The 27,911-nt window shown below is 49.0% G+C and overlaps 1 protein-coding gene across 1 annotated transcript in view; it reads left to right on the top strand.

Moving 5' to 3' along the window:
• The window catches only part of LOC140430870 (lysosomal protective protein-like), a 44,550-nt gene extending 18,286 nt beyond the window's left edge, over window positions 1-26,264 (top strand). Inside the window, exons 6-11 of the mRNA XM_072518633.1 lie at window positions 2,313-2,397; window positions 3,391-3,540; window positions 3,911-4,041; window positions 15,085-15,247; window positions 16,567-16,656; window positions 25,882-26,264. Of these exons, the coding sequence (XP_072374734.1) occupies window positions 2,313-2,397; window positions 3,391-3,540; window positions 3,911-4,041; window positions 15,085-15,247; window positions 16,567-16,656; window positions 25,882-25,965 (703 nt within the window). The 3' untranslated portion in view covers window positions 25,966-26,264. The remainder of the gene's footprint in view (window positions 1-2,312; window positions 2,398-3,390; window positions 3,541-3,910; window positions 4,042-15,084; window positions 15,248-16,566; window positions 16,657-25,881) is intronic.
• The last annotated feature ends 1,647 nt before the right edge of the window (window positions 26,265-27,911 follow it).

Genomic DNA, 27,911 nt, shown 5'->3' with positions numbered 1-27,911 from the left:
CAGACCATGCTGCCCGTCTAACCTAAAACCTTCTACACTTCCGCAGTCCATATCCCTCTATTTCCCTCTATTTGTCACAATCGTACCTGCTTCCACCACCTCCTTGGCAGCGAGTTCCAGGCACCCACTCTCTCCGTATAAAAAAACTTCCCTCGCCCATCTCCTCTACAATTTCCACCTCGCACCTTACACCTATGTCCCCTAGTAATTGGCACTTCCACCCTGAGGAAAAGTCTCTGACTAGCGACTCTGTCACATGCCCCTCAAAATTTTGTAGACTTCTATTAGGTCGCCCCTCAACCTCCATCGTTCCAGTCAAAACAAACAGAGTTTAACCAACCTCTCCACATAGCTAATGCCCTCCATATCAGGCAACATCCTGGTAAACCTCTTCTGTACCCTCTCCAAAGACACCACATCCTTCTGGTAGTGTTGCGACCAGAATTGAACAAGAGTAAGGAAACACATTTTCTCCACAACCTCCAGTGCATTAGAGGCTCCTTGCCCCGATACAACATCTCACATTGGAAAACAAATGAAAAGCAAGACAGAAAGGCAGAAGCAAAAAGAATAGTTAAGAGGAAAGAAGCAGGAAGAAAGAGCAGGCAACATGAGACATCAGAGAGAGGCCAGAGATATTTTCCGACTTATCATGTTCAATGTCAGAGGAGATTGTTTAGTTTCCATTTTACATTCCTATATCTACATTTACAATCGAAACATCATTCATAATTTTTTAACAATGTAATTGAATCCTCCCAAAAATGGTCCTTGCAGCATCTCCACTGGTAGGAAGGAGTAATTACAATGCTAAAAGTCGACATGGACACCTTGCATTCTAAATATGGACATAGGGGTTCATAAGGTAGAAAATTGACAACAGGAAGTTAGCTTTTGTAGACAGGAAGTGCTTGCAGGGGTAGGATTAAATTAGCCAAATGGTATTTTCATAAATAAATTCTCAATATTCCTTTGAATTAAATTGACAGACTCCTGTCTGAGGCACCATTTTGTCAGAGGCTGCACTGTTGGGTAATCTCTATGGCCCAGAACAAGTGCCTGTCAGTGATCTTGAGGTAAATTGACCAGGAGGTTCCCAGCTCCCAACAGGGAGATATTGGCCTCTTTGGTGCCATATCCATTTTTGGCATATGAGCATCATTGGCATTTATTGGCCATTGTGGAGTCCAGAGAAGGAGATAGTGGCCCGCCTTATTTCAACCACTGGTGTGGTTCAGTACAACTGAAGTCAACATTAATTTGTTCAATTCATTTTCTCATATTCAAAACATTGTACATTTATGTTTTTTTTAACATAACATTTAACACTTTTGTAATTTGGAGTAATTTGATGGTACGCTGTTTCAGCTATAAGGTGATGTACTGCCATCATTACACCGAGAGACTGTAATCTCTCTCATTGAGAAGTGTGTGTAGGGGAGGGGACAGTTTAAACACAGTAGATTAATTAACATCATTAATTTCTATTGGTATTTGTAGAATCTGCAATAAGGCATTAAATATTGCAAGAATGCTGGTCCAATCTATGCAAGCATTGAGTTATATACACATTGACAGAAACAATGTCACAAATTTCTTTCTTTATTCTTTTATGGGATGCGGATGTCACTGGCAAGTCCAGCATTTGTTGTGCATCCCCAATTGCCCTTGATCTGAGTGACTTGCTCGGCCATTTCAGCAGGTGGTTAAGAGTCAGTAAAGTCGCCATAATTCCCGATGACCAATGGCTGTTTTCCCCTTTAAGAGGGAGAGCTGACTGGTGGTGATTTAACCTGAGATCACACCTCAGACGAGGGGCATAAATAACCTCAGCCGGTACAGGAATTGAACACATGTTGTTAGCCTTGCTTTGGATCACCAACTAGTTGCCCAACCAACTGTCCAAAGGTGTGCAGGTTAGGTGGACAATCGATGAGAGTTGGTGTGGTCATCATACAGAGAGCTGGCTTTATGTTCCAGATTTATTAATGGAATTTAAATTCCACCAGTTGCATGGTGGAATTTTTACCCCTGCCTCCAGAGCATGAGACTGGGTCCATGGATTACCTATCCGGCGACATCATTTCAATATTGAACTGTTGGCTCCTACCAGCTGAGATAAGAAACTCAGTGAGTGCATGGAGGATCAATGAAAGGATACCAAAAGACTGGGGTAAAGGGATGGGAAGGGAAGGAGGGGAACTATCTCATGATATTTCATGATAAGGGTGCCTGGCCCTCAACACACAAGAAGCACGATCCAATGTTGTGACTTAAATTACAATTTTCTCTTTCTTTCTTCCCTGATTAAGATTGTGGCAAAACCTCAACAACTACTGCTGCCTCGGTGGATCCTGCAACTTTGTCACCAACAGCAACAGTAACTGCCGAGAATCAGTAGGTTTCCCCTCATTCACTTATTGCACGCAGCTCGTTCGCTCGCTGATTCCACACCCTGTGAATATATGAAAGTCTTGTATTTCTAGTGCTTCCACAATCTCAGAACATCCCAAACTGCTTGAAAACCAATGACGTACTTTTGAAGTCTAGGTAATGTTGGAAATGAAGCAGCCAATTTTCACACAGCAAGATCCCACAGATTGCAATGTAATCTATCAGATCATCTCTTTTGAATGTTGCTGATTGCAGATTTTAAAAAAATAATTCATGGGATATGGGCATCACTGACGAGGCCAGCATTTGTTGCCCATCCCGAACTGCCCTTAGCTTGCTTGGCCATTTCAGAAAGTCAACAAAAGTCAACCAATTGTTGTGGGTCTGGAGTCACATCGAGGGCAGATCAGATAAGAATGTCAGATTTCCTTACCTGAAGGACATTATTGAACCATTTGGGTATTTACAACAATAAGCGGGAGCTTCAAGGTCTCCATTACTGAGATTCACTTTCAATTCCAGCTGTCTGTTCTTTTTAATTGAATTTAAATGCCACCAGCTTCTATAGTGTGAATACGGACCCATGTTCCCAGTGCAGTACCTGGATCTCTGGATTACTAGTCCAGTGACATTGTCATTATGCCGCCCCCCCGAGGGCCAGAACATGGAGGGGATTCCCCTATTCTGCTTCAAATAGCACCGTAGAATATCTTCCGATTTCATCTCTTCTAATACGATAGTTGACAGTTTAACATCTCATTTAGCAAACTTCCTTAATTTCACACTTCCTGCCTCTGTGTATAAAGCTCAGGATCCCATAATGTTTTACAAAGGCCTTATCAACTTGCCCTCATGTATTTATGTGTGTGACTGTCATATAAGCCCAGATGTGTGTTCCCAGTTGGACAGAGAGACAATTGTGTTACAAATTTGACAAAGTGATGGGTATTCAGATAACCTGAGAAAACAGTCGGTGAAAAATTATTTTCTTTCCAGGTCAACAAAGTCTTCACGATCCTCTACTATAGTGGACTCAACTTGTACGCGCTTTATATGAATTGTGCTGGGGGAGTAAAAGGAAGTAATATGCGGTTCCGTACAGAGCTCAAGAACCTCTTCCGGTTTTACCAGTTTGAAGTGCCAGAGGTATAAACTGTCTATTTCTATTTTATATACCAACTCTCTTTCCATTCATTCCCATCGTATAGAATCCCGATGAGCCCAATCACATCCTATTCACTCGCTGTGGACCAGACCCCATTTTATTCACTCTCTGCACAATTCTGATGTGCCCAACCCTCATTTCCAAATCTACAAAATCCTAATGGTTCACTCTCCTTCCTTATAGATATTTCCTGATCTCACTGTAAAATATTTCCTAATTATATGGAGGGTCCAGTACCTTTTAAAAATGATCTCACCTATCTTTCTGTGATACACTGGTTATCTTTGGCCTGTGTGTGCATCACGTGGTGTATCTGTGTGCTACTAATACTTTCCTTTTCTCGATTATCAGAAACCAGCTATATTAAGTGGCAATGTTCCCCTATGTATCAATGATACTGCTCAGTGGACCTGGCTAAATCGTGCAGATGTGAGAGAGGCCCTGCACATCCCAGACTTTGTCCAGCCCTGGGAACTCTGCAGGTAAGAGGACATTCTGGCAGCATTGACAAGACACACTGTTGACTGGCGGCACTTCCAGTAGGGTAGCTTTCCCTCATTACGCACTGAAGTGTCACAGTCATTGAGTCTTGCAGCACAGAGAGAAGCCCTTTGGCCCATCCTGTCTGCGATGGGAATCAAGCACCTATCTATTCTAATCCCATTTTCCAGCGCATGGTCCTTAGTTTTGTAAGCTGTGGCCGAGATTTGTCTGGAGGGAGGTAAACTGGGCATCTTGTCGAATTAGTCTAACCTCAAAAGTGGGTGAATGTTTCTGCTTGAAGATCAAACGGCCAATTTACAACCCCTACAAATGGGGTCAGTGGGAATGAAAGTCAGGGAGGTGTAAATTGGGCAGCTGACCAATTACTTCCTGTGGGTAAGAGTTAAAATTCACCCCGTAACCCTGAGGAGATTCTTCTGGATGCCGTGGAGGAGAGGCGGGTGACCATGTACCCCGGCCAGGGAGGAAGGCAACCAGGCGCCACCGTTTGCCGTGCCTGGGCGCAGGTGGCAGAAGCGGTCAGTGCCATGGGCTACATCGCCTGGACTGGCATCCAGCGCAGGAAGAAACTGCACAATCTCCCAAGGCGGCAAGGGTGAGTAGACAGCGCTGTGCCCCTGGGACCAAACCCCCTCCCCCCCACACACATGTAACCCGGATTTCCCCCCAAGGGATGTCTGAACACCCACCCTGCCCCTCATGCCTGCACCCATGCCAGCCGCAATGGCCGGTTGCTTTGGCCACTGAGGCCAACATCTAGCCAAACCCTGGGCTGCATGCACCGGACTGACTAACAGTGTCGTTGCTTGTGTTTGCCCCTCCCCACCCCATGCCCCAGGAGAAGGCCACGCACAACCGCCAGGAGTGGGAGAAGACCGGAGGGGAGCCACCAGACATGCGGCTCCTCACCATGCCCGAGCAGAGGGCATTGGGCGTGGTCGGCGGCTCGGAGGAAAGGAAGGTCGCCGACACAGAGATCGGCGGCGGGCGAGAAAGTCAGACCCCCAGCCTAGTTGCGGATCCTCATGATACCGGTACTCCCCTCACCCTCATCCCTCACCTCCCCACACCCTCAACCCCAGCCCTGTCCGGCTGTCTAACCATACATGCCGTCTTGTGTCTTACAGGACCTGCCGGAGAGGGGCCCGGTTCATCCGGGGCCCCCCGCCCCCAGCCAGTGCTAGAGCCGGTGCCCCCCAAAAGGTTTAAAATATGCAAATATGAACAACTACCCACTAATACAAGAACAACAAACACACAATAAACTAAAACTCTGTAGAGTATCAGATCTAAACCTCGATCAAGTAAAAAGTAAAGGGAGAAAGAAATACTCACTGATTATCCGGGTGTCGTTTATAGCTGAAAGGTCACTTTCCACAGGAGCTGCTGGTATTTGGGTTTTGTTTGAAACAGTTTTGATTTATTGATTCTCTTTTCTCTTGGGGACAGTGGTGTTGTTCGGGATCTGCTTCTAAGACCCCTCAGTTTGCAGCAATGAGGTGTTCTGGTGGGTTTTCAAGTCACAAAACCCTGAGCTTTGATGAGAGTGGTTCCAGAGAAAGAGAGGGGGAGATAAGGTTGTTGCCCCTGTGGCTGTATCTCTCTGTTAGTTCAAATCCAGTATCTTTTACACCCAAGAACCAAGTCACATGACCTCTCTAGTTTCAGCCACTGTCTCAATAAAGCAGTTTAAGTCCTTCACAAATGCAACACAGTTGTTGCTGTAGCCATTGTCCTTTGCTTAGCAAAATTGTTCTTGGCAAAAAGTGCAGCATGTGTACCTGACCAGTCAATAACATTATAAAGTAGTAGCTGTTCACTACAAATAAAAACACTACAAATTAATATTCTCTATAACATGTATTCTTAACAATAAGCCTTGGTGATCTTGCTGGTTAAAATCCATATTACATTAACTTGTTTGTAAGAGGAAGGCCTTTGGGTGGAGTAGGACCACTTGTGGGAGGAGATGGGGCGGTTTGGGTTTGGGCATGGATTTGTGGATTGGGTCCGGTTGCAGTACTGGGCGCCGGCAGCGAGTGTTAGGGAGGCCAAAGGGGTGAGTTGGGGATATTTTAGGTTGCATTGTGGGATCAGGCAGGGATGCCCACTCTCCCCGCTGCTTTTGGCCTCGGCAATAGAACCATTGGCAATGGTGCTTTGAGCGTCAAGGAGTTGGCAGGGGATAGTGTCTCACTGTATGCGGACGATTTATTGCTTTATACATCGAACCCACTGGAAGGTATTGGGGAATCATGAGCATATTGGCGGAATTTGGCCAGTTCTCTGGTTATAAAATAAACATGGGGAAGAGTGAGGTCTTTGCGGTCCAGGCGAGGGGGCAGGAGAGGAGACTGGGTGAGCTGCCGTTCAAGGTAATGGGGGCAAGTTTCAGGTATCTGGGCATCCAGGTGGCGCAGGGATAGGAGCAGCTACATAAATTGAATTTGGCACAACTGGTGGAGCAAATGGAGGGGGCTTTTAAGAGATGGGACGTGCTCCCACTGTCATTGGTGTGGCTGGTGGAGTCTGTGAAAGTGACGGTTCTCCCGAGGTTTTTATTTCTGTGTCAGAACCTCCCGATTTTTATTTCAACTGCGTTGTTTAGGAAGGTTAATGCACTGATCTCAGGGTTTGTGAGGGCGTGTAAAGCCCCACAGGTGAAGATGGTGCTGCTAGAGCGGGGATGCTGGGGAGGAGGGGGGACTGGGGGGAAGGGGGTGGGGTGGGGGGGGGGGCTGCTGGTGAGGGGGGGCTGGCCCTGCCAAATTTGATGAACTATTACTAGGCAGAAAATATAGCCTTGGTAAGGAAGTGGGTAGTGGAGGAGGGGTCGGTATGGGAGCGGAAGGAGGCAGCCTCTTGTAAGGAATTGAGCTTAGGGGCACTGTTGACGGCGTCTCTGCCGTTCCCACTGGCCTGGTACTCCACAGGTCCAATGGCGGCAGCATCTAAAGCTGGAGGGGGTCTCGGTTTGGGCACCGATCTGTGGGAATTATAGGTTTGCTCCGGATGGGCTAGACACGGGGTTCCGGGGGTGGCGGCGGGTGGGGATTGAGCGGTTTGGGGGCCTATTCATTGGGGACAGCTTTTCGAGCTTAGAGGGGCTGGTAGAGGATTATGAGTTGCCCAGAGGGAATGGGTTCTGATACTTGCAGGACTGTGTGTGGAAGCAGGTGCCGTTCTCTCCCGACAAGGTGGTGTCGAAAACAGCAGTGGGTGAGGGCAGAGTGTCAGAGATCTACAAAGAACTAATGGACTGGGAGGGACGCCCCGATAGGAGAAGTCAAGCGCAAGTGGGAGGAAGAGCTGGGGAGGGAGTTGGAGGCTGGGCGGTGGGGGAGGCTTTGAGGAGAGTGAATGCATCCTCTTGGTGTGTGAGGTTAACCTTATTCAATTCAAGCTAGTCCACAGAGCACACATGACGGTGGCCAGGATAAGGAGATTTTCTGAGGGGCTGGAGGAAGGTGTGGGCGGTGCGCGGGTGGGCCTGGGAACCATGTCCACATGTTTTGAGGCTGTCCGAAGCTAGAGGGATTGTGGCGGGGGTTTGTTGCATTTATGTCTGAGGTATTGGGGGTGAAGGTAGTCCCGAGTCCAGAAGTGGCAATGTTTGGAATGTCGGAAGACCCGTGAGTCCAGGGAGCAAGAGAGGTCGATGTGCTGGCCTTTGCGTTCCTGGTAGCCCGGAGACGGATCTTGCTGGAATGGAGAGACTTGGGGCCGCCGAAAAGGGGGGAGTGACCTTGCAGAATTTGTCAGATTGGAAAAGGTCAAGTTCACCTTGAGGGGGACTGTGGAGGGGTTTGCCCGTTCATCGACTACTTCAAGAATAGTTAAGGAGTCAGAGGGGCGGGGGGGGGGGGGGGGCACGGTGGTGTTGGGATTTAAAAAGGAGGTAAGGGAGGTGGAGGGTAGCTGCAAGGCAGGTGGACGGTGTAATGTTTGATATTTATTTGCGATGTAAATTCCTGTTTGCACTCTTTGTAGTTGTGGTTGTATTTGATATATGTACACACAAATGCTGAAATGAAAACATTATTTTAAAAACTTGTTTTGTAAGAGAGAAAATGAATTCAAGTATCAGCAACTGGAATGCTCCAATTACCTGAATTTACAAGTGGGTTTGTTCAATACGAGCATCAATAAGAGGCCATTCAGCCCCTCAAGCCTGTCTGACATTCAATTAGATCATGACTGATTTCAATTCCACTTCGCTGCCTTCGTTCTTTGACCCTTAATCCCCTTCATTCATGAAAATCGATCCTTTCTAACTTTTTTTTCAGAAAACATTTTATTGAAGCATTTATAATTTTAACATTTAAACATTCTAAACAACAGAGCAGTCCGACACACGCAACAGCATCACAATAACATACCCAACTTTCCCCCTGCCCTACCGTCTGACTGCCCATAGAATTTACAGTGCAGAAGGAGGTCATTCAGCCCATCAAGTCTGCACTGGCTCTTGGAAAGAGCCCCTCACTTAAGCCCACACCTCTACCCTATCCCTGTAACCCAGGAACCCCATCTAACCTAAAGGCAATTTATCATAGCCAATCCACCTAACTGCACATCTTTGGACTGTGGGAGGAAACCGGAGCATCCAGAGGAAACCCACACAGACACGGGGAGAACGTGCAGACTCCGCACAGACAGTGACCAAAGCAGGAATCGAACCTGGAACCCTGGCTCTGTGAAGCCATAGTGCTAGCCAATATGCTACTGTGCAGCCCTATTCTTGAAGTAGCGAATAATAGATTCCCTATCCTTATTCTACAATGCCATGCCTCCCTTTCCACCCCCACCCCCCCCCACCTTCTGCTGACGATCAGTTGTCCTGATGACTGTGGCCCAGACTGTGTCCAGTTGTCGATGAACGGCTTCCACCTCCGAGTGAACCCCTGAATTGAACCTTTTAAGGCGAACTTAATCTTCTCCAGCCTGAGAAACCCGGCCATGTCACTGACCCACACCCCTGACTTTGGAGGCTCCGAGTCCCTCCATCCCAGCAAAATCTGTCTCCGGGCCACCAGGGAGGCAAAGGCCAAAACATCGGCCTCTCTCCCCTACTGGGCCCCCGGATCTTACGACACCCCAAATATTTCCATCTCTGGACTCGAGGTAACCCTCCTTTCAAGGACCTCTGACATGACGTCTGCAAATCCCTGCCAGAATCCCCTGAGCTTCGGACACGCCCAAAACATGTGTATGTGATTCGCCAGGCTTCCCCCACACCTCCCACATCTGTCCTCCACCTCCACAAAAAAACCCACTCATCCAGGCCACAGTCATATGAGCCCCACGGACCACCTTGAACTGGACCAGGCAAAGCCTGGCACACAATGAAGATGAATTGATTCTCCTCAAGGCCTTTTCTCATAATCCAACTTTCAATTTCCTCCCATTTCCTCTTCACCTCCCCGATTGGGACCCCTTCCCACTCCATCAATTCCTCATATATTTCCAAGACCCTTCCCTCCCCCTGGGTGGGATTCTCCACTCCCGCGCTGAAGTGCCCACGCCGTCGTGAACGGCGTCGAGGTTCATGACGGCGCGAAACGGCGCCTATCCCGACCGATTCAGGGCCCGATAATGCGCTAGGAGAGGGGCCGCGTCATCTACACGCGCCAGGCCTTGTCGCCGCGTAAAGGCGGCGCCACATACATGACGCGGCCGCGCCGCATAACTGGCGTCACCCGCGCATGCGCGGGTTGGCAGGCGCCAACCTGCACATGCGTGGTTGCCGTCCTCTCCGAGTCCGCCCCGCAAGACAATGGCGGCCGGATCTTGCGGGGCCGCGGAAGGAAGGAGGTCCTCCTTCAGAGAGGACAGCCTGAAGATCGGTGGGCACCGATCGCAGGCCACCCCACATTTGAGGTACCCCCCTGTGCAGGATCCCCCCTCCCCCTCCCCCCCCACGCCTCCCCCGCAGGCTGCCCCCCCCCAGCATTCCCGCGCTGTCCCCGACGGCATCGACCAGGTGTGGACGGCGCTGGGGGGGAACCCGCCGTTTTGGGCTTGCCGCTCGGCCCATCCGGGCCTGAGAATAGCAGGGGTGCCGGTGAATCACCATTTTGGGTGTCTCGGGCGATTCTCCGGCCTGCGGCCCGTGGAACTCGAAGGGGCCATTCCCGCCTCTTGGGAGAATCGCGGGAAGGTGTCGGACGGGCGTCGTGGGAAATTTTGGCGGCCCAGGCAATTCTCCCAACCGGCGCGGGAGTGGAGAATCTCGCCCCCTGTTTTTGACATCACCTTATTCTGTAGTCCCCTTAGGAGGAGGCTAGGGAAGCTTGGAACCTGCCTCCGAAGAAAGTCCCCTACCTGTCGGTACCGAAATCCGTTCCCACCCGGTAACTCAAACTCCTCCTCTAATCTCTCCAGGCTCGGAAAACCCTCTTCAATGAAGAGATCTCCAAATCTCTCAATCCCTGCCCGCTGCCACCTCCTAAAGCCCCCTCCAGCCGCCCGGAACAAAACGGTAGTTATCACAGATCGGTGACCACACCGATGCCCCCTACAGTCTCATGTACTGTCTCCATTGCCCCCACACCCTCAGGGCTGCCATCACCACTGGGCTTGTGGTGTACCGAGCCGGCGAGAACGGCAGAGGTACTGTTAACAAAGCCTCCAAACTCGTACTCTGACAGGACGGTGCCTCCACTCGTTCCCACACCGACCCCTCCCCCACTACCCACTTCCTAACCATCGATCTATTCACCGCCCAGTAATAATTAATCAAATTCGGAAGGGCCAAGCCCCCCACCCCGCGCCCCCATTCCGGAAGGTGCCTTCTTCACCTTCGGGGCCTTACCAGCCCATACAAAACCCGAGATCACTGCGTTCACCTTCCTGAAAAATGCCTTCGGGATAAAAATTGGAAGACATTTAAACACAAACAGCAATCTCAGGAGGACTGTCATCTTCACAGTACCCTCCCCGCCAATGACAGCGGGAGCATGTCCCACCTGCGGAAGCCCCCTTTCATTTGCTCGATCACCCTGCCCAAATCTAACTTATGGAGCTGGCCCCAGTCCCTAGCCACCTAAATCCCCAGGTACCTAAAACTCCTTCCCACCACTTTAAACGGTAACTCCCTCAGTCGCCTCTCCTGCCCCCCGTGCCTGGTTCACAATCACCTCACTCTTACCAATGTTTAATTTGTAGTCCAAGAACCGACCAAATTCCTCGAATATGTCCATGACCCCAGCCATCCCCCCCAACGGGTCTGTTATGTAAAGGAGCAAGTCGTCGGTGTAGAGTGAAACCCAATGCTCCACCCCCCCTCTCACTATCCCCCGCCAGATGTTCAATGACCTAAACGCCATTGCCAAGGGCTCCAAGGCCAGAGCAAACAGTAGTGGGGAGAGTGGACACCACTGTCTCGTCCCCCTACGCAAACTAAAATATTCTGACCGGACCCGGTTGGTCCTTACATTCGGCACCGGTGCCTGATATAACAGCCGGATCCAGTTAACAAATCCCTACCAGAACCCAAACCTTCCCAGAACATCCCACAGGTACTTCCACTCCACCCGATCAAAGGCCTTTTCTGCATCCATAGCTACCACCACCTCAACCTCGCACCCCATCATTATCACATTTAAGAGCCGTCTAATGTTGGAAGTCAGGTGACATCCCTTCACAAATCCCGTCTGGTCCTCCCCTATTACCTCCGGGACACAATCCTCGATGCGCGTGGCCAAGATCTTTGCCAACAATTTTGCATCCACATTTAAAAGAGAGATCGGCCTAAACGATCCACAGTCCTCTGGATCCTTATCCCGCTTCAGAATAAGGGAAATCGATACCTGTGATAACATTGGGGGGAGCACGCCCAGCTCCTCGGACTCATTAAAAGCCTTTACCAGGAACGGCCCCAGCAACCCGGAAAACGTTTGTAGAAATCGACCGGTTATCCATCAGGTCCCGGAGTCTTACCCGATTGCATCGCCCCAGTCCGTCTATAATCTCCCCAAGCCCAATTGGGCCTCCCAAGGCTTCCACCAACTCCTCATCTATCCTCGGGAACTCCAGCCCCCTCAAAAAATCGTTGCATACCCTCCGCCCCGGCTGGGGTTCCGATTTGTATAGTCTACTATAAAATTCCCGAAACACATCATTCACCCCTGCCGGATCCACAACCACCTTCCCCCCTATTTCCTTTATTTTCCCAATTTCTGTCGCCGCCTCCTGCTTCCTCAGCTGATGCGACAACATCCTGCTGGCTTTTTCCCCGTGTTCATACACCACCCCCTTTACCCTCCTCAGCTGCCGCCTCCGCCTTACCTGTGGACAGGAGCCCAAATTCCATTTGCAGTTTCTGACACTCCTTCAGAAGCTCCTCATTGGGAGACTCCACATACCTCCTGTCCACCTGTAAAAGTTGGCCTACCAGCCTGTCCAACTCTGCCCGTTCAGCCTTCTCCTTCTGGGCCCAAATCAAAATGAGTTCCCCTCTGATAACTGCCTTCAGTGCCTCCCACACCTCCCCTGCCGAGATCCCAGCCGTATCATTGATCCTTATGTATCCCCGAATGGCCTCCCTCACCCGCTCACACACCTCGTACTCCGCTAGCAGCCCTACATCTAACCTCCATTGCGGCTGATGGGCTTTTCCTTTGCTCACTTGCAGGTCTACCCAGTGTGGGGCATGGTCTGACACGACAATTGCTGAATATTCAGTATCCACCACCTCAGCCAACAGCGTTTTGTCCAGCACAAAGAAATACATTTATGCACATGGGAATAGAATGAAAACACCTTACTTCTTGGCCTCCCAAATCTCCACGGGTCCACCCCTCCCATGTGCTCCATAAACCCCCGTAGCTCTTTTGCCATAGCTGACACGTTTACGGACCTGGGACTCGACCGGTCCAGTCTCGGATCCAGGACCGTGTTAAAGAATCCCCCCATAGTCGATGTGAATCCAGGTCCAGGATCTTCCCTAGCACCCTCCTAAAGAACTCGACATCATCCCATTTTGGGACATATATATTCACCAATACCACGGCCATTCCCTCCAGCTACCCACTAACTATGGTGAATCTACCCCTGGGTCTGCCTCTATCTTCCCCACCTCGAATGTCACCCTTTTATTGACCAGGATTGCCACCTCCCTCGTTTTAAAGTCCAATCCCGAATGGAACGCTTGTCCGACCCATCCCTTCCTCAACCTAACCTGATCTCTGACCTTCAAGTGTGTCTCCTGCAACATGGCCACGTCCGCCTTCAGTTGCCTCAAATGTGCGAACACACGGATCCTTTTGACCGGCCCATTTAGCCCACGACGTTCCACGTGACCAGCCTAGTCGGGGGGCACCCCACCCCCCCCTCCCCTGCCGGTCAGCTATAACCTCTCCTAGGCCAGTCCTTGGCCCATGTCCCGCACCTCACCTGGCCGCCCCCAGGCAGCTACCGCCATCAACTCTCCTCCTCCACAACTTAAAAGTACCCTCCCCGTTAACAGTCTAACCCCCCCCCCCCTCCCATCTCCCCCCCCCCCCCTACATTCATCTTCAGCTCACCCCCACTTTGCTTCCGTGAACTAGCCCTCCCAGCTAGCCTGGCAGCCCTGCCCCTGGCGGCTAGTTTCTTACCCTCCTGCTGGTTCCCCTCCCCCCCCCCCCCCCCCCCCCCGCTCTTAGGGAAAACAATCAAAACAATGGCAAGAGCAAAAAAAAACAGTCCCTCCCAAGGTCCCTCCCTTAACAAAGTACTATCAGTTTAACCTAATCATAAACAGAACCGAACGAAAAACAGAAAAACAGAAAAAATATATACAGAATCTCCAAAGTCTGTCCGAACATCGCAAGTCAAAGGTTAAAAGTTTTACAAAACATGACTTAGTTCCCCACAGTCAAGGTTCAAGGTCTTCCTTCTCTCATCAGTTTATCTTTCATAAAGTCCACCGCTTCCTCCGCTGAGCCAAAGTACAGTTCCCGACCCCATAGGTCACCCATAGGCGGGTTGGGTACAACAGTCCAAACTTTATTCCCTTTTCATACAGAGCCACCTTGACCTTGTTAAAACTCACCCTCCTCTTTGCGAGTTCTGCTCCCAGGTCCTGACACCTGGATCTCAGCATCCTCCCACGTACATTGCCTCGTCTGCTTGGCCCACCTCATAATGCGTTCCTTGTCCAGGAACCGATGCAATTGTACCACCATCGCCTTCGGCAGCTCACCACCCTGGGGCTTACGCAAAAGTGCCCTGTGGTACCGGTCCACCTCCAGCGGCTTGTCGAACACACCTTCTCCCAGCAGCTTCTCCAACATCTTCCCCACATACACATCAGCATCCGATCCTTCTCTTCCGTCCGGCAGACACACGATCCAAATGTTCTGCCTCCGAGAACGGTTTTCCAGGTCCTCCACTTTCTACAGCAGTCTCTCTGCTGGTCTTGCAGCATCCCTATCTCTGCTGCCATCGAGGTGGCTGCTCCTCATGCTCCCCTGCCTATCCCTGGATCATCTGTCTCGCCTCCACGTGGTCAACCACCGCCCTGATCGAGTCCACCGCCCGGGCAAGGTCCTCTGCACATTCTTAACGTTGTTGAGTGAATTTCTCATTTAGGAAGCTCACCAGCTGGTCCGTCCACCACTGAGCTGGTGGGCCGGACCCTGCACATCTGCCATTGCCACACTCGATATCTGGTCCTCACTCGCCACCAACTTCCGATTCCTCTTTTTCAGGTTTTTTCTGGGCCGCAGCTCCATAAACTGGGGGTACCTTCCTTCTGTTCCTGCTTCTACACCTTTACTTTACAAAATTCCTGCAACAATCCGCCGTAAAAGCCACAAAAAGACCACCATGAGCGGGAGCTGCCAAATGTGCGATCTTTCACTCCATGGCCGCCACCGGAAGTCTCGACTCCTTAATAACTTTAAACACTTCGATTAGACCATGCCACCATTAGATTACTCAGTTTCCTTATAAAGTTATGAACTGAATCTTGGATTAATTTTGAGTTATTTATTGTATTTATTCTAACCTGAGCTAAACATTCTCCTCCCCTGCAGTTCAGTGGTTAGTGACAACTACCAACGTATCTATGACAACATGCAAGACTTCTATCTGCAACTGCTCAGCAAGGGTCTCCGTGCGTTGGTCTATAACGGGGACATTGACATGGTCTGTAACTTCCTGGGGGATAACTGGTTTGTGCAGTCGCTGAATCAGAAGGTATGTATTTGATACTCAGACTCAAGCTTAGATGTTCCGAATTGATTTATAAAGCTCCGTGACTCTGTAAACGTTTCAGGTTTTAATACTGTTATCACATTCTGTGCTTAGTTAGGCAGCTGATCCAGCTCTGGGTGTGGGGCAGTGGACATGTTTGAAGTTATGAAAGGGAGTTAATAAGTGGGAGTTTCCCTGTGACTGATCACTGACCCTGTGGAAGGAGTGTAGATGGGTGTGGGGTAAGGCCTGGATCGATGATGAAGTGTCTGCTGACGTTTCAGTTTTTAGATATTTACAGGATGTGGATGCCACTGGCTAGGCCAGCATTTATTGCCCATCCCTAATTGCCCTGTGAGGGTGATGGTGAGCTGCCTGCTTGAATCACTACAGTCCATGTGGTGTAGATACCAGGATTTTGACCGAGGGACAGTGAAGGAACGGCGATATATTTCCAAGTTAAGTGAGTGAGGGACTCGGAGGAGAACTTGCAGGTGGTGGTATTCCAATGTATCTGCTGCCCTTGTCCTTTGAGGTGGTAGTGGTCGCGGGTTTGGAACATGCTGTCGAAGGAGCCATGGTGAGTTACTGCAGTGGATCTTGCAGATGGTACACAGTGCTATTACTGTGTGCCTACGGAGGAGGGAGTGGATGTTTAGAGTGTTGGATAGGCTTTATTGTCCTGGACGGTGTCAACATGCTCACCAAATGAAGGCTGGTAACCTTGGGAAAGGTATTAGACCTGTGCAACTGAATCTAAACAAGGATCAGCAACCTCAGGTGGAATGGTGCAGGAGTGGGGTAAACAGTCCTGTTAATTAAAGAGTTAAGCAGTTTGCACCTTGCAGATGGGACTGTGCTGTGACCCAGATGCTGACATGAGCTCAGCACTCCCAATGTCCCATCTACATGAAAGGTCTATGTCGACAGAATCGCCCTGACACAGGGCAGGATTTTCCAGCTATTCCCACTGGCAGGATCACACAGTCCCACTAATGGCGATCCCCCACCGCGGGATCCCTGGTGGAGGACAGCGCAAACAATGGGAAATCCCGTTGACAGCGGCGGGACAGGGTGATCCTGTCACCAGCGGGCCACTTCCACCACAGCAAAACATGCCAAGGAGTGGGCAGAAAATACTGCCCACAATCTCTGAACTGTCCCTCTCACACTATTCTCAGAATCTGCCCAGCAGTGTGTCGGTGAGCAAGGTCTTTTACAGGTCATTATATAATCTCCAGCTTGTGTGGAGGCCTTTGAGCTTCAGTGAGAGGTGTGTCATTCCCAATGAATTATTAACTCACTGGCTGTTTCACTACCAGAAAACCATGGACTACCAGCCATGGATTTACAGAAACCAGATCGCAGGGTTCTACGAGCGATATGGGAACCTCACCTTCCTGACTGTCAAGGTAACTCCCACTTCTTTACATTGCTTTTCCTTTAGATCTAATCTAGAATCATGTGCGTAATAGTGGAAACTGCACCTAGAAATAAAAGTATGACATGAAACCAGACACATTCTGATTCCACATCACTGAATGAAGCAGAGTGATTGCTACAGTTAATCTCAGAGATAAAGAAGAGCTTGCATTTATATACACACCTTTCTTGACCTCAGCCTGTCCAAAAACACTAGTCAATTATTTATTTTTAAAATGCAGTTATTGTTGTAATATCGGGGTCACTGCAGCAAAGTTGTGCCAGCAAGTTTCTAGAACCAGAAATATGACCAAGACCAGGTAATCTGTCCTGGTGAACTTGCTTGAGGTAGAAATATTGTCCCAGACAAAAGTAGAATGAACCTATATGATGTTGACCCTCGTGATACTCAATTGACGCATTCCCAAACCTGTTCTGCCGTTCAATGAGATCATGGTTGATCTGTGGCCCCCACCTCCACATACCCAACGTGCCTCACATCGCCTCTTACTTTTTTGTGAACAAGAATCTATTAATTTCAGTTTTAAAACTGAAAAAGACACCCAGTGGGGCACATTCCCCCAACATGCTGTGTTAAATTAACTTTATGACAATGACACAGCTCTTCCTAGGGGCTTGTCCCCTGCCTGGTTGAGGCTCCATAAAATGAAAACCGGCATAAGTTATTTTTTCCATCGCACTTGTGGAAATCTATATCCAACAACCTGCTCAGAAAACTCTGCACACATTTTGATAGCAGTGTCAAATTGCACCACAGCAGCTGCCACAACCTTTTAAAACTTCCAGGATCCAGATTCAGTTCTGCGCTTTTGCCGAAAACTATTAGTTCTTCTTTGAACTATAATGTACCCGTGTACAAACTTTGTTGAAATTCTTTCATTAATTTTTATTATTTGCCTAACTTGAAATCCATTCACCACAGGTTTGCCCATTCACTTAATCCATCAACAACTCTTTAAAATGTTATGCTTAATTCTACACTGCTTACAATGTTGCCTATCTTTGACAGCAAATTTGGATGTGTGACTTTCTATCTTAATATCTAAGCCATGAATAAATGCAATGAACAGTTGAGGCACCAATACAGAACTTAGCCGGACACAACTAGTCACATCGTATCACTTTGAGTAACTGTAGCTAAATAAAGGTCTTTGGCCATTCACACAATATCTCCACAAATGCTGCCAGGTTCTCTATTTCTAGCATTTTCTGTTTTTATTTCAGATTTCCAACAAATACTGTATTTTGCTTTTTGTACCTGTGCATTATTTAAACTTGTCTTCTTCTGTTCAGCTGAATTCCTAACCAAGACAATAATTTACCAGCAAGTCTATGGGCTTCAATTTTAGCTAACAGTATTTTATGTGGAACGTTACCAAATGCCTTCTGAAAGTCCATATAAATAACATCCACAGACATTCCCCTGTCCACTACTTCAGTTGCATTTTCAAAAAATTTAATTAGATTCGTCCTGCATGACTTTACAAATCCACACTGACACTCTCTGATTAGCTGAAAATTTTGAATGTTCAGTTCCTCTATCCTTAATTACAGATTCAAGCAATTTCCCAACCTTTGATGTTAGGTTAGCAAGCTTATAAACCCCTGGTTTCCCATAATCTTTGTAAAATAGCAGAGTAACATTCACTATTTTCCAATCTAAAGGAATGGTTTCCAAATTGAGTGAACTTTGGAAGATTGTAACTCGGGAATCTACAATATTCACCCCTACTTACCTTAAACCCTGTGGTGGAAACCTTCTGTTCCTGTGGATTTGTCACTCATCAGTGCTAATATGTCCTTCATTACTATTATATTGTTTATCCTAATTTTATTGAGTCAATGTTTTGCACCTTTGCTAAAAACTATATCTTGCTGGAGTTTTCCTCCACTACAAAACCTGACACAAAGCAATCAGCAAGTCCAATGTCACTATCATCAGTTTCTAAGGTGCCCACATTTCTCCTGTCAGGAGCTATGGAGTCCTAACCAGGTGATGCACTCAGCACATGGTGAATGTCTGTGTTGCAGACTATGAGCTCTGTGCTCCGAGCTGGCTGCTACTAGAATGAGCGGGAACTCTCCTGTCCCCTGTCTTTATAGTGCGTGTGCTCTCACTGGTGATTGGCTGCGGTGTTGTGTATGTTGATTGGTCCCATTGCATGTCCATAAGTGTGTGTGTGTGTGTCTGCACCATGATATACTGGTGTATATTATGACATCCCCCTTTTATATAAAGAACATGTGCCTGCGTGACAATAAATATTGTGTAGTGAATATACCTGACTATGTGTGTGCGTGTTATTTTCATGACTATGTACATGAGGCTAATCTATTTACATGGGAAGGTGCCTGGTGCAGAGAAATAGGGTGTCACACCAACAACGAAATGAACATTATATACAAACTATTGGAATGATGAAACAGGATAACAGAACAGATCAAAGAGTGCAACATTGTAAAACTCATAAGTCAAGTCTCTGAGGTGGGCGACGAATTCTGGTTGACCGCCTCAAGGGTGGGTCAGGAGCCACCGGCTGAGGAACGGGCTGGGCCACAGTAGAGTGAGGAGGATGCAGAGTAACCGGAATCTCCACATAGTCCAGGTTGGGGTCAACAGGAGGGCGTGGCACCGGTGGAGGATCACGTAGCGAGCGTGGAACGAGACGAAGGGCACGCCGATTGCGGAGGCGAATGGAACCACCTGGCAGATGAACCAGGAACGAGCGGGGAGACACCTGCCGAAGAACCACAGCAGTTGCAGACCAGCCACCCTCCGGAAGATGGATGCGGACGTTGTCATCCGGCGCCAGAGCAGGGAGCTCAGTCGCCCGAGCGTCATGCGCCACCTTGTGTTGTGCGCGAGACTGTTGCATCCGCTGAAGGACCGGAACGTGGTCGAGGTCTGGGACGTGAATGGATGGCACCGTGGTCCTGAGGGTGCAACCCATGAGCAGCTGGGCTGGCGACAGGCCCAGGGAGAGTGGGGCCGAACGATAGGCCAGCAAGGCGAGGTAGAAGTCGGATCCTGCATCGGCAGCCTTGCAGAGGAGCCGTTTGACGATGTGGACGTCCTTTTCCACTTTGCCATTGCAGTGGGGGTGCAGGGGACTGGATGTCACATGCACAAAGTTGTACCTGCTGGCAAAGTTGGACCATTCCTGGCTCGCGAAGCAGGGGCCATTGTCCGACATCACAGTGAGTGGGATGCCGTGACGAGCAAAGGTCTCCTTGCAGGCACGGATGACCGCCGATGATGTGATGTCGTGCAGGCGTACGACCTCCGGGTAGTTCAAAAAATAGTCTACAATCAGAACATAGTCCCTGCCGAGCGCATGGAACAGGTCAACGCCTACCTTAGACCAAGGGGACGTGACCAACTCATGGGGCTGTAGGGTCTCACGTGGTTGGGCCGGCTGGAACCGCTGACAGGTGGGGCAGTTGAGCACTGTGTTGGCGATGTCCTCATTGATGCTGGGCTAGTACACAGCCTCTCGGGCTCTCCGTCGGCACTTCTCCACGCCAAGATGGCCCTCGTGTAGCTGTTCCAAAACTAGCTGGCGCATGCTGTGCGGGATCACAATGCGATCCAGCTTCAGGAGGACACCATCGACTACTGCCAGATCGTCTTTGATATTGTAGAACTGCGGGCATTGGCCCTTGAGCCACCCGTCCGTCATGTGGCGCATGACACGCTGTAGTAGGGGGTCAGCCGCAGTCTCGCGGCGAATGTGGATAAGGCGTTCATCCGTGGCCGGCAGATTGGAGGCCGTGAAGGCCACATGAGCGTCAACCAGGCAGACAAACCCCTCTGGGTCACACGGGGTGTTGCCTGCCCTGGACAGAGCGTCGGCTATGATCAGGTCCTTGCCCGGGGTGTATAGGAGCTGGAAATCGTACCGCCGGAGTTTAAGCAGAATGCGCTGGACACGAGGGGTCATATCATTCAGGTCTTTTCATATAATGTTGACCAGCGGGTAATGGTTGGTCTCAACAGTGAATTGGGGGAGTCCGTACACGTAATCATGAAATTTGTCGACCCCAGTCAACAGGCCCAGGCACTCCGTTTCGATCTGCGCGTAGCGCTGTTCCGTGGGGGTCATGGCACGTGACGCATATGCAACGGGGGCCCATGATGAGGTCTCATCGTGTTGCAGGAGCACCGCCCCAATGCCGGATTGGCTGGCATCCGTTGAAATTTTTGTTTCCATCGTGGGTTCAAAAAATGCCAATACCGGGGCCGTGGCAAGCTTGGTCTTAAGCTCCTCCCATTCGCACTAGTGGGCGGGAAGCCATTGGAAGTCTGTCGTCTTCTTAACCAGGTTCCGGAGAGCTGTGGTATGGGAGGCGAGGTTGGGGATGACCTTCCCCAGGAAGTTGACCATGCCCAAAAATCGGAGGACCACCTTCTTACCCGCTGGCTTCTGCATGGCCGTGATGGCTGCCACCTTGTCCGCATCCGGCCGCACACCCAACCGGGAGATGTGGTCCGCTAGGAACTTGAGTTCCATCTGGCCGAAGGAACATTTGGCTCTGTTGAGGCGAAGGCCTTGGTCCCATATTCGTTTGAAAACGCGCTGGAGGCGACTGATATGCTCCTGCGGGGTGGTGGACCAAATGATGATGTCGTCAACATAGACGCGCACACCCTCAATGCCCTCCATCATTTGCTCCATGATCCGGTGGAATACTTCTAATCCCGATATAATCCCAAATGGCATCCTGTTGTAGCATTAACTGCCAAACGGGGTATTAAAGGTACACAGCTTTCTGCTGGACCTGTCTAGTTGAATTTGCCAGAATCCTTTCGAGGCGTCAAGTTTGGTGAAGATGTTGGCCCGAGCCATCTCGCACGTGATCTCCTCGCGCTTGGGGATAGGGTAATGCTCCCTCATTATGTTGCGATTCAGATCCTTTGGGTCAATGCAGATCCGGAGCTCGCCGGAATGCTTCTTTACGCACACCATGGAACTGACCCAGTCGGTTGGTTCCGTCACTCTGGAGAGCACTCCTTGGTCCTGGAGGTCCTGCAGCTGCTGCTTGAGGTGGTCCTTGAGGGGTGCTGGGACTCTGCAAGGTGCATGAACCACAGGCGTGGCATCTTGTTTGAGCAGGATTTTGTAAGTGTATGGAAGCGTGCCCATGCCTTCGAAAACGTTGCGGTGCTGGTCGATGATGGCATTGAGTTGCGCCCTGAAGTCCGCATCCTGGAAGGCAGACGTGTCCTCTGGAGAGAGAGAGTGTACTCGTTGAACGAGGTTTCGGAGTTTGCACGCCTGTGCGCCTAGCAGAGAGTCCTTCGAGGAGCCCACGATCTTGAAGGGAAGGATGGCTTTTCGCGAGTTGTGCGTCACTTCGAGTTGGCATGAACCGGTAGCAGGAATGACGTTGCCATTGTAGTCCACTAGTTGGCAGGGCGACGGAAGAAATGTTGGTTTAACCCCAAGGGTCTGAAAGTCTGACCACGCTAGGAGATTAGCAGAAGCACCAGTGTCCAGGCGGAATCGTATCTGGGATCGGTTGACCGTCAGGGTGGCACACCACTCGTCGTCTGGATCAATGCTGTGCACCGACAGCAGCTGGTGGTTTTGATTCGGGGACAGCCTGTTCTTTGTTATAACAGTGACTCGAAAAGGCTCCCTCGGGTCCTCGGTGTCACTGATCTGCGGAAAGTCGGAATCGAACTTGGTGAACGTGGGTTGAATTGCCCGAACGTTCCTGCGAGGCTGGCTGAAGCGATGCGACAGCAGGCAGCATAGTGGCCAAGTCTGCCACATCGTAGGCACTGTCACGATTTTGCAGGACATTGCCGCTTTAAATGGGCGGAGCCACAGTTGCCGCTCATCGTGACGCCAGTACGCTCGTTGCGCCACCGTGCATGTGCGGTGCGGTCCTGCGTGGTGCGCGCCTGCGCATCACGTTCCTCCACATCACCGTCCCCTCGTTTGGCGCCTACAAGCGCGGGAGGCCGCGTAAAGCGCGCGGAATGTCCACCCTCATCCAGGCTGCAGCCTTGGAGGTGTTCAATTGTTTGGACCCGTTCCGCCTCGTGGGGATGTTGCCGCGCCCTTTCAGCCGCCTGTATGTGGGAGTACCGGCTGGTGGCATTTTCATGCAGGACACAGGTCCTGATGGCAGTCGGTAGGGTGAGTTGCTTAATTTTGAGGAGCTGCTGACGCAGGGGGTCCGACAGAACACCAAATACGATCTGGTCGCATATCATGGAGTTGGAAGTGGGCCCGTAGCTGCAGGACTGCGCAAGGATGCGGAGGTGTGTTAAAAAGGAATGGAAAGGCTCGTCCTTACCCTGCAAGCGCTGCTGGAACAGGTATCTTTCGAAGCTTTCATTGACCTCTATGCTGAAGTGGGTATTGAATTTGAGGAGAACCGTCTTGTACTTTGTCTTGTCCTCGTCGTCTGCGAATGTGAGGGAGTTGAAGATGTGGATGGCGTGTTGCCCGGCCGTGGAGAGGAGCAGAGCAATCTTCCTGGTGTGCGAGGCGTTCTCCCTGTCCGTGGCTTCGAGGAAGAGCTGGAAGCGCTGTTTAAAAATCTTCCAATTGACCCCGAGATTGCCGGCGATGTGGAGCGGCGGCGGCGGGTTGATGTTCTCCATACTTCAGGATGCCGGAATGTTGATTAGTTGCAGGTGGGTCTCAGAAGTGCTAGTATGCAACCACTCCTTGTACCATGATGTGTTGGGTGTTCTGGATCACAAACAGGTCACCAACACTGGAAGTGATGCAACTCTATTTTATTATAAGGTTAACTGTATTAACATACTTGAACTGTGGGTAAATGCAATACCAGCTTTAACTGTTGACCCTTGCCTAGTCCTAACCAGGTGATGCACTCAGCACATGGTGAATGTCTGCGTTGCAGGCTGTGAGCTCTGTGCTCCGAGCTGGCTGCTACTAGAATGAGCGGGAACTCTCCTGTCCCCTGTCTTTATAGTGCGTGTGCTCTCACTGGTGATTGGCTGCGATGTTGTGTATGCTGATTGGTCCCACTGCATGTCCATCAGTATGTGTGTGTGTGTCTGCACCATAATATACTGGTGTATATTATGGCATCATGATCACTTTAAAAATGGAGCCGGGGTCCGATTCCAGAATTCCCAATTTTCACTAATGCCTTTTTCGCAGGGTTTGGATCATGAGCCCACAACCTGCACTCCTGACCTAGCTGGCAGCAGTCAAGGAATGTTTTCTCTGTAGCCTAGGAACTTCAGTACTTTAATGGAGGCCTGGGCAATTTCAGCTTGGCTGAGAGCCCAGAAGTCCATCTATCCTCTCCCATCTCACCATCCACTCACTCGTCCATACATTTATCCACTTATCCATTCACCCACCCATACATTTGAGACTTTAAAAACCTACCTCATAAAATGAGGTCTCCACCAGTTTTCTCTTGGATGGCTGCATCAAAGCTTTGTTGTTCTAACTGCAATTGAAGGTCCCAGCTGAAAGGGTGCAAAGAGATAAGTATGCAATGATCCCTGCAATTAACATTATGATAGAAATCTAGTTTTAATATAAAATAAGTTTAAAAGGAAGAAATGCTTCAAAATCAAAATGGCTTTTTAAAGTGATTTAGGCTCAAAATGGCTTCTCTAAGGTCATACAGTTCAAACAGACAGGCAGTGAAAACTGCTGAATATCACGAGAATGATCAGATTAAAACCCCAGACACACACATTCGTTACATAATTATTACCATATGCATCTGGGCAAAGTTCCTAGTCCAGTGGTCTTGAGAACTGATAAAGAAATTTGGGAATAAAATGATGCAGTCACACCATACTAAAAATTTGATAGACAGTCATTTCTGTCGAATAAAATTAACTATAATTATTATGACCCAATCACAGACAGACAGGGGACAGAATATTAGCAATAGCAAATATCTTAAAAATAGGTGCCGATTATGAGCAAATTATTCCGGAATCATCTTTATTTCCTGTCTTTAACTATTTCCTACGCTTTGCTCTGAAGAAGCTATTTTGTTTATTTTCAACTTCTCTGTATCGTGTATTTTAACTTGAAGAAAACATCAGAGCTGTAATTTATATTGAATTTAACTCAGTCACCTGTACTTGCTTGGACAAAACAAACTTTTGAAAACTGCAAGCAAACTGACTTGATAAGACACATCTACAATACTGACTGAATAAAGATTGGATTTACTTCACGCATGAAGCTCAGTTTTAAATTTCTGTCGAGTAATATATATAGTGCGGTGACATATAAGATATATTGACTAAAGTACAGATCTATCACATTAGCACTGTTTGGAAGATCAGGCCCATTATCTTGTACTAAACTTGAAATACCAGGGGAGAATTCTGAATATTTGTAGCCTCAAGTTTTAAGGGAACGAATACAAGTCTCAGAAACAAAAAAAACAGCAGCTCCTCCCTCCTCTGCACCAAATTGCTAACTTTTCCAATCAGTGCGACGACACATCAAGTTTCCCACTGACCGCTGTTATACCCTCCCAAGAAACTGAGCCCTATCATACTCCCCCCTCTTTCGTCTTGCACTGACTCTGTAACACTCCACCCTCCAGTCTATTTTAATTCTCTCTGGAGTTTTGCTGACAAGACTGCCATTTATTGTCCATCCCGAGCTGACCTGAGATGTTGGTGGTAGATGCTTGTCTTGATATACAGGCATCCTCATTTCCTGTAGTTTGATACTCCCAAAACCTAGAGGGTCAGCATCAACCAGTCACTGGTTATTGTTCTTTGTTGCTGTTCGCTGAGCTTGGGTATTAATGTCCCGTACTCCAACTCTCAGTAAAAAGAACAGTATCGATTAGGAGGTAGCAACTCATGTCTCCTGTCAAGGAGAAATGGCTCAACTCTTTGGAAGTTGCAAATCTACCCACAGCAATAACATTTGTGATCGGATTTGCGTGTTTGAATATTGGTTAGCTGGTTGGCACAGCAACATTGTTATCAATAAAATTCACTGTTGCCAAGTTCCATCTGCGATGTTACAATATTCAGGCAAAGTGTCATGGAATTGCTTTATGACACCACTGATGCAGTGCCTAGCAACCAACCTCCATGGATACTGGTCATTATGGGCTGGTTCTAGTTCAGGAAGGGAAATGGAATTGGTGTGTGGATTAGAATTACCAGGGTGGTGATGATGTCCATTGATCCTAACTCTTCATTCTCTCTTCCTCAGGGAGCTGGACACATGGTACCAGAGTGGGCACCAGCACGAGCCTTGAATATGTTTCGATCCTTCCTCTCCAATTCTGCGTACTGATAGGAACACCTTCTTGCCATTGCAGCTCATTGCTTTCCTATCTTGTTGCCTTATTCTGATCTAATTGTTAATTTTTTATCCTTCTCTCTCACACACAAAATGGAATTTTAATAATAATCTTTATTATTGTCACAAGTAGGCTTACATTAAGTTACTGTGAAAAGCCCCTATCGCCACATTCCGGCGCTTGTTCAGGTACACTGACGGGAATTCAGAATGTCCAATTCACCTAACAAGCACGTCTTTCAGGACTTGTGGGAGGAAATCAGAGTACCCGGTGGAAATCCACGCAGACACAAGGAGAACGTGCAGACTCTGCACAGACAGTGACCCTAGCCGGAATCAAACATGGGACCCTGGCGCTGTGAAGCAACAGTGTTAACCACTGTGCTACCGTGCCGCCCATTTATTGTCACACCGGGACCAAAGCAAACCGCAACTAGCTGGGACATGAGAAACAAAACACCTTGCTATCAATAATCAGAGAACAAAAGGAGGAAAGTGCTCAAACTGACGGTAGTGCTCAATAAGGGAACCCTGCATTTTCCTGTTCTTATTAAAGTAACCTCGGTCAGTGTTCCTGGGACAATATTTATTGCTCCAAAACCCATGATGCAGGAGCTATTCTCTCACCCTGGTTATTCTCTGTTAGAGCTACTCACCATCACCAGCCAATCACAGGGCAGCACGGTAGCATAGTGGTTAGCACAGTTGTTTCACAGCTCCAGCGTCTCAGGTTCGATTCCCGGCTTGGGTCAATGTCTGTGCGGAGTCTGCACGTTCTCCCCATGTCTGCGTGGGTTTCCTCCGGGTGCTCCGGTTTCCTCCCACAATCCAAAGATGTGCAGGTTAGGTGGATTGGCCATGATAAATTGCCCTTAGTGTCCAAAAAGGTTAGGTAGGGTTACAGGGATAGAGTGGAGGCATGGGCTTAAGTAGGTTACTCTTTCCAAGAGTAGGTGCAGACTCGATGGGCCAAATGGCCTCCTTCTGCACTGTAAATTCTATGATTCTATGATTCAATCAGGGTATGGAGCAGGAGCCAGAAACAAAATGGTGGACCCAGCACAGTCACCGTTAGAAAAAGATAAATCTCCCCCAGAGGGCGATTCAGAACATCTCACATCACGCTTTCATGTTAGGTTGCTGCGTTGCCCTGGGAATCAGACCCTTCCTCATATCCAGTGAAAACCCTTAGACAGGGAGGGTCCCCTCAGCACGGTCTGGAACAGACCGTGTGTACACAGGAATTCCACTTCAGACCAGTCTGGGGCCCTGTGTACACTGTGTACACTTCGGCCTAGTCTGAGACCAGGGGCGAAATTCTCCTACCCGCCCCGCCACATTTCTGCGCCGACTGGCCGGCGGGAGTCTCCGTAACACCGGCCGTTCAATAGGGTTTCCCATTGTGGGGCAGCCCCACGCCGTCGGGAAACCCCCGGGCACCGGCAAAACGGAGACTCCCGCCGGCGGAGAATGACTCCCCCTATGTCTACATGGAGTTCCCATTGACCCACCTGGGACAGTCCATACACGGGGTGTTCCTCGTCCCAGTCTGGGGTCCTGTGCTCACAGGTCATTCCCCTCAGCGCAGTTCACCAAGTTTGTTGCTATTGCTATGCTGAACATGTAAAAATTCCGTTTTGGAATGTGGCTTTTTGTAATTTTGAGATTGCTAATCATTGGCATGTCCAAGTCAATCAGTTCCTGCCGGAGCTTTTTAATCAGTTCTTCAAGATAATTGTTAAATGTGATTGTGAACAAAAAGTGAGCGTGTGCTGAATAAACTCAACTTTACTTCCTCCAGAAAATAATTTATTTTAAAATGTTTCAAGGCTTTTTTTAACATATACATATACACACAAAATATCAGAAGGCCATAATAACATCAACCTGAACAAACAACCACAAATCTCCAACGTCCCCCGAATCCAACATCGCACTTT

Source organism: Scyliorhinus torazame, chromosome 10 (assembly GCF_047496885.1).
Source record: "Scyliorhinus torazame isolate Kashiwa2021f chromosome 10, sScyTor2.1, whole genome shotgun sequence".
Classification (NCBI taxonomy): Eukaryota; Metazoa; Chordata; class Chondrichthyes; order Carcharhiniformes; family Scyliorhinidae; genus Scyliorhinus; species Scyliorhinus torazame.
This window is presented reverse-complemented; position numbering and strand designations above follow the sequence as displayed.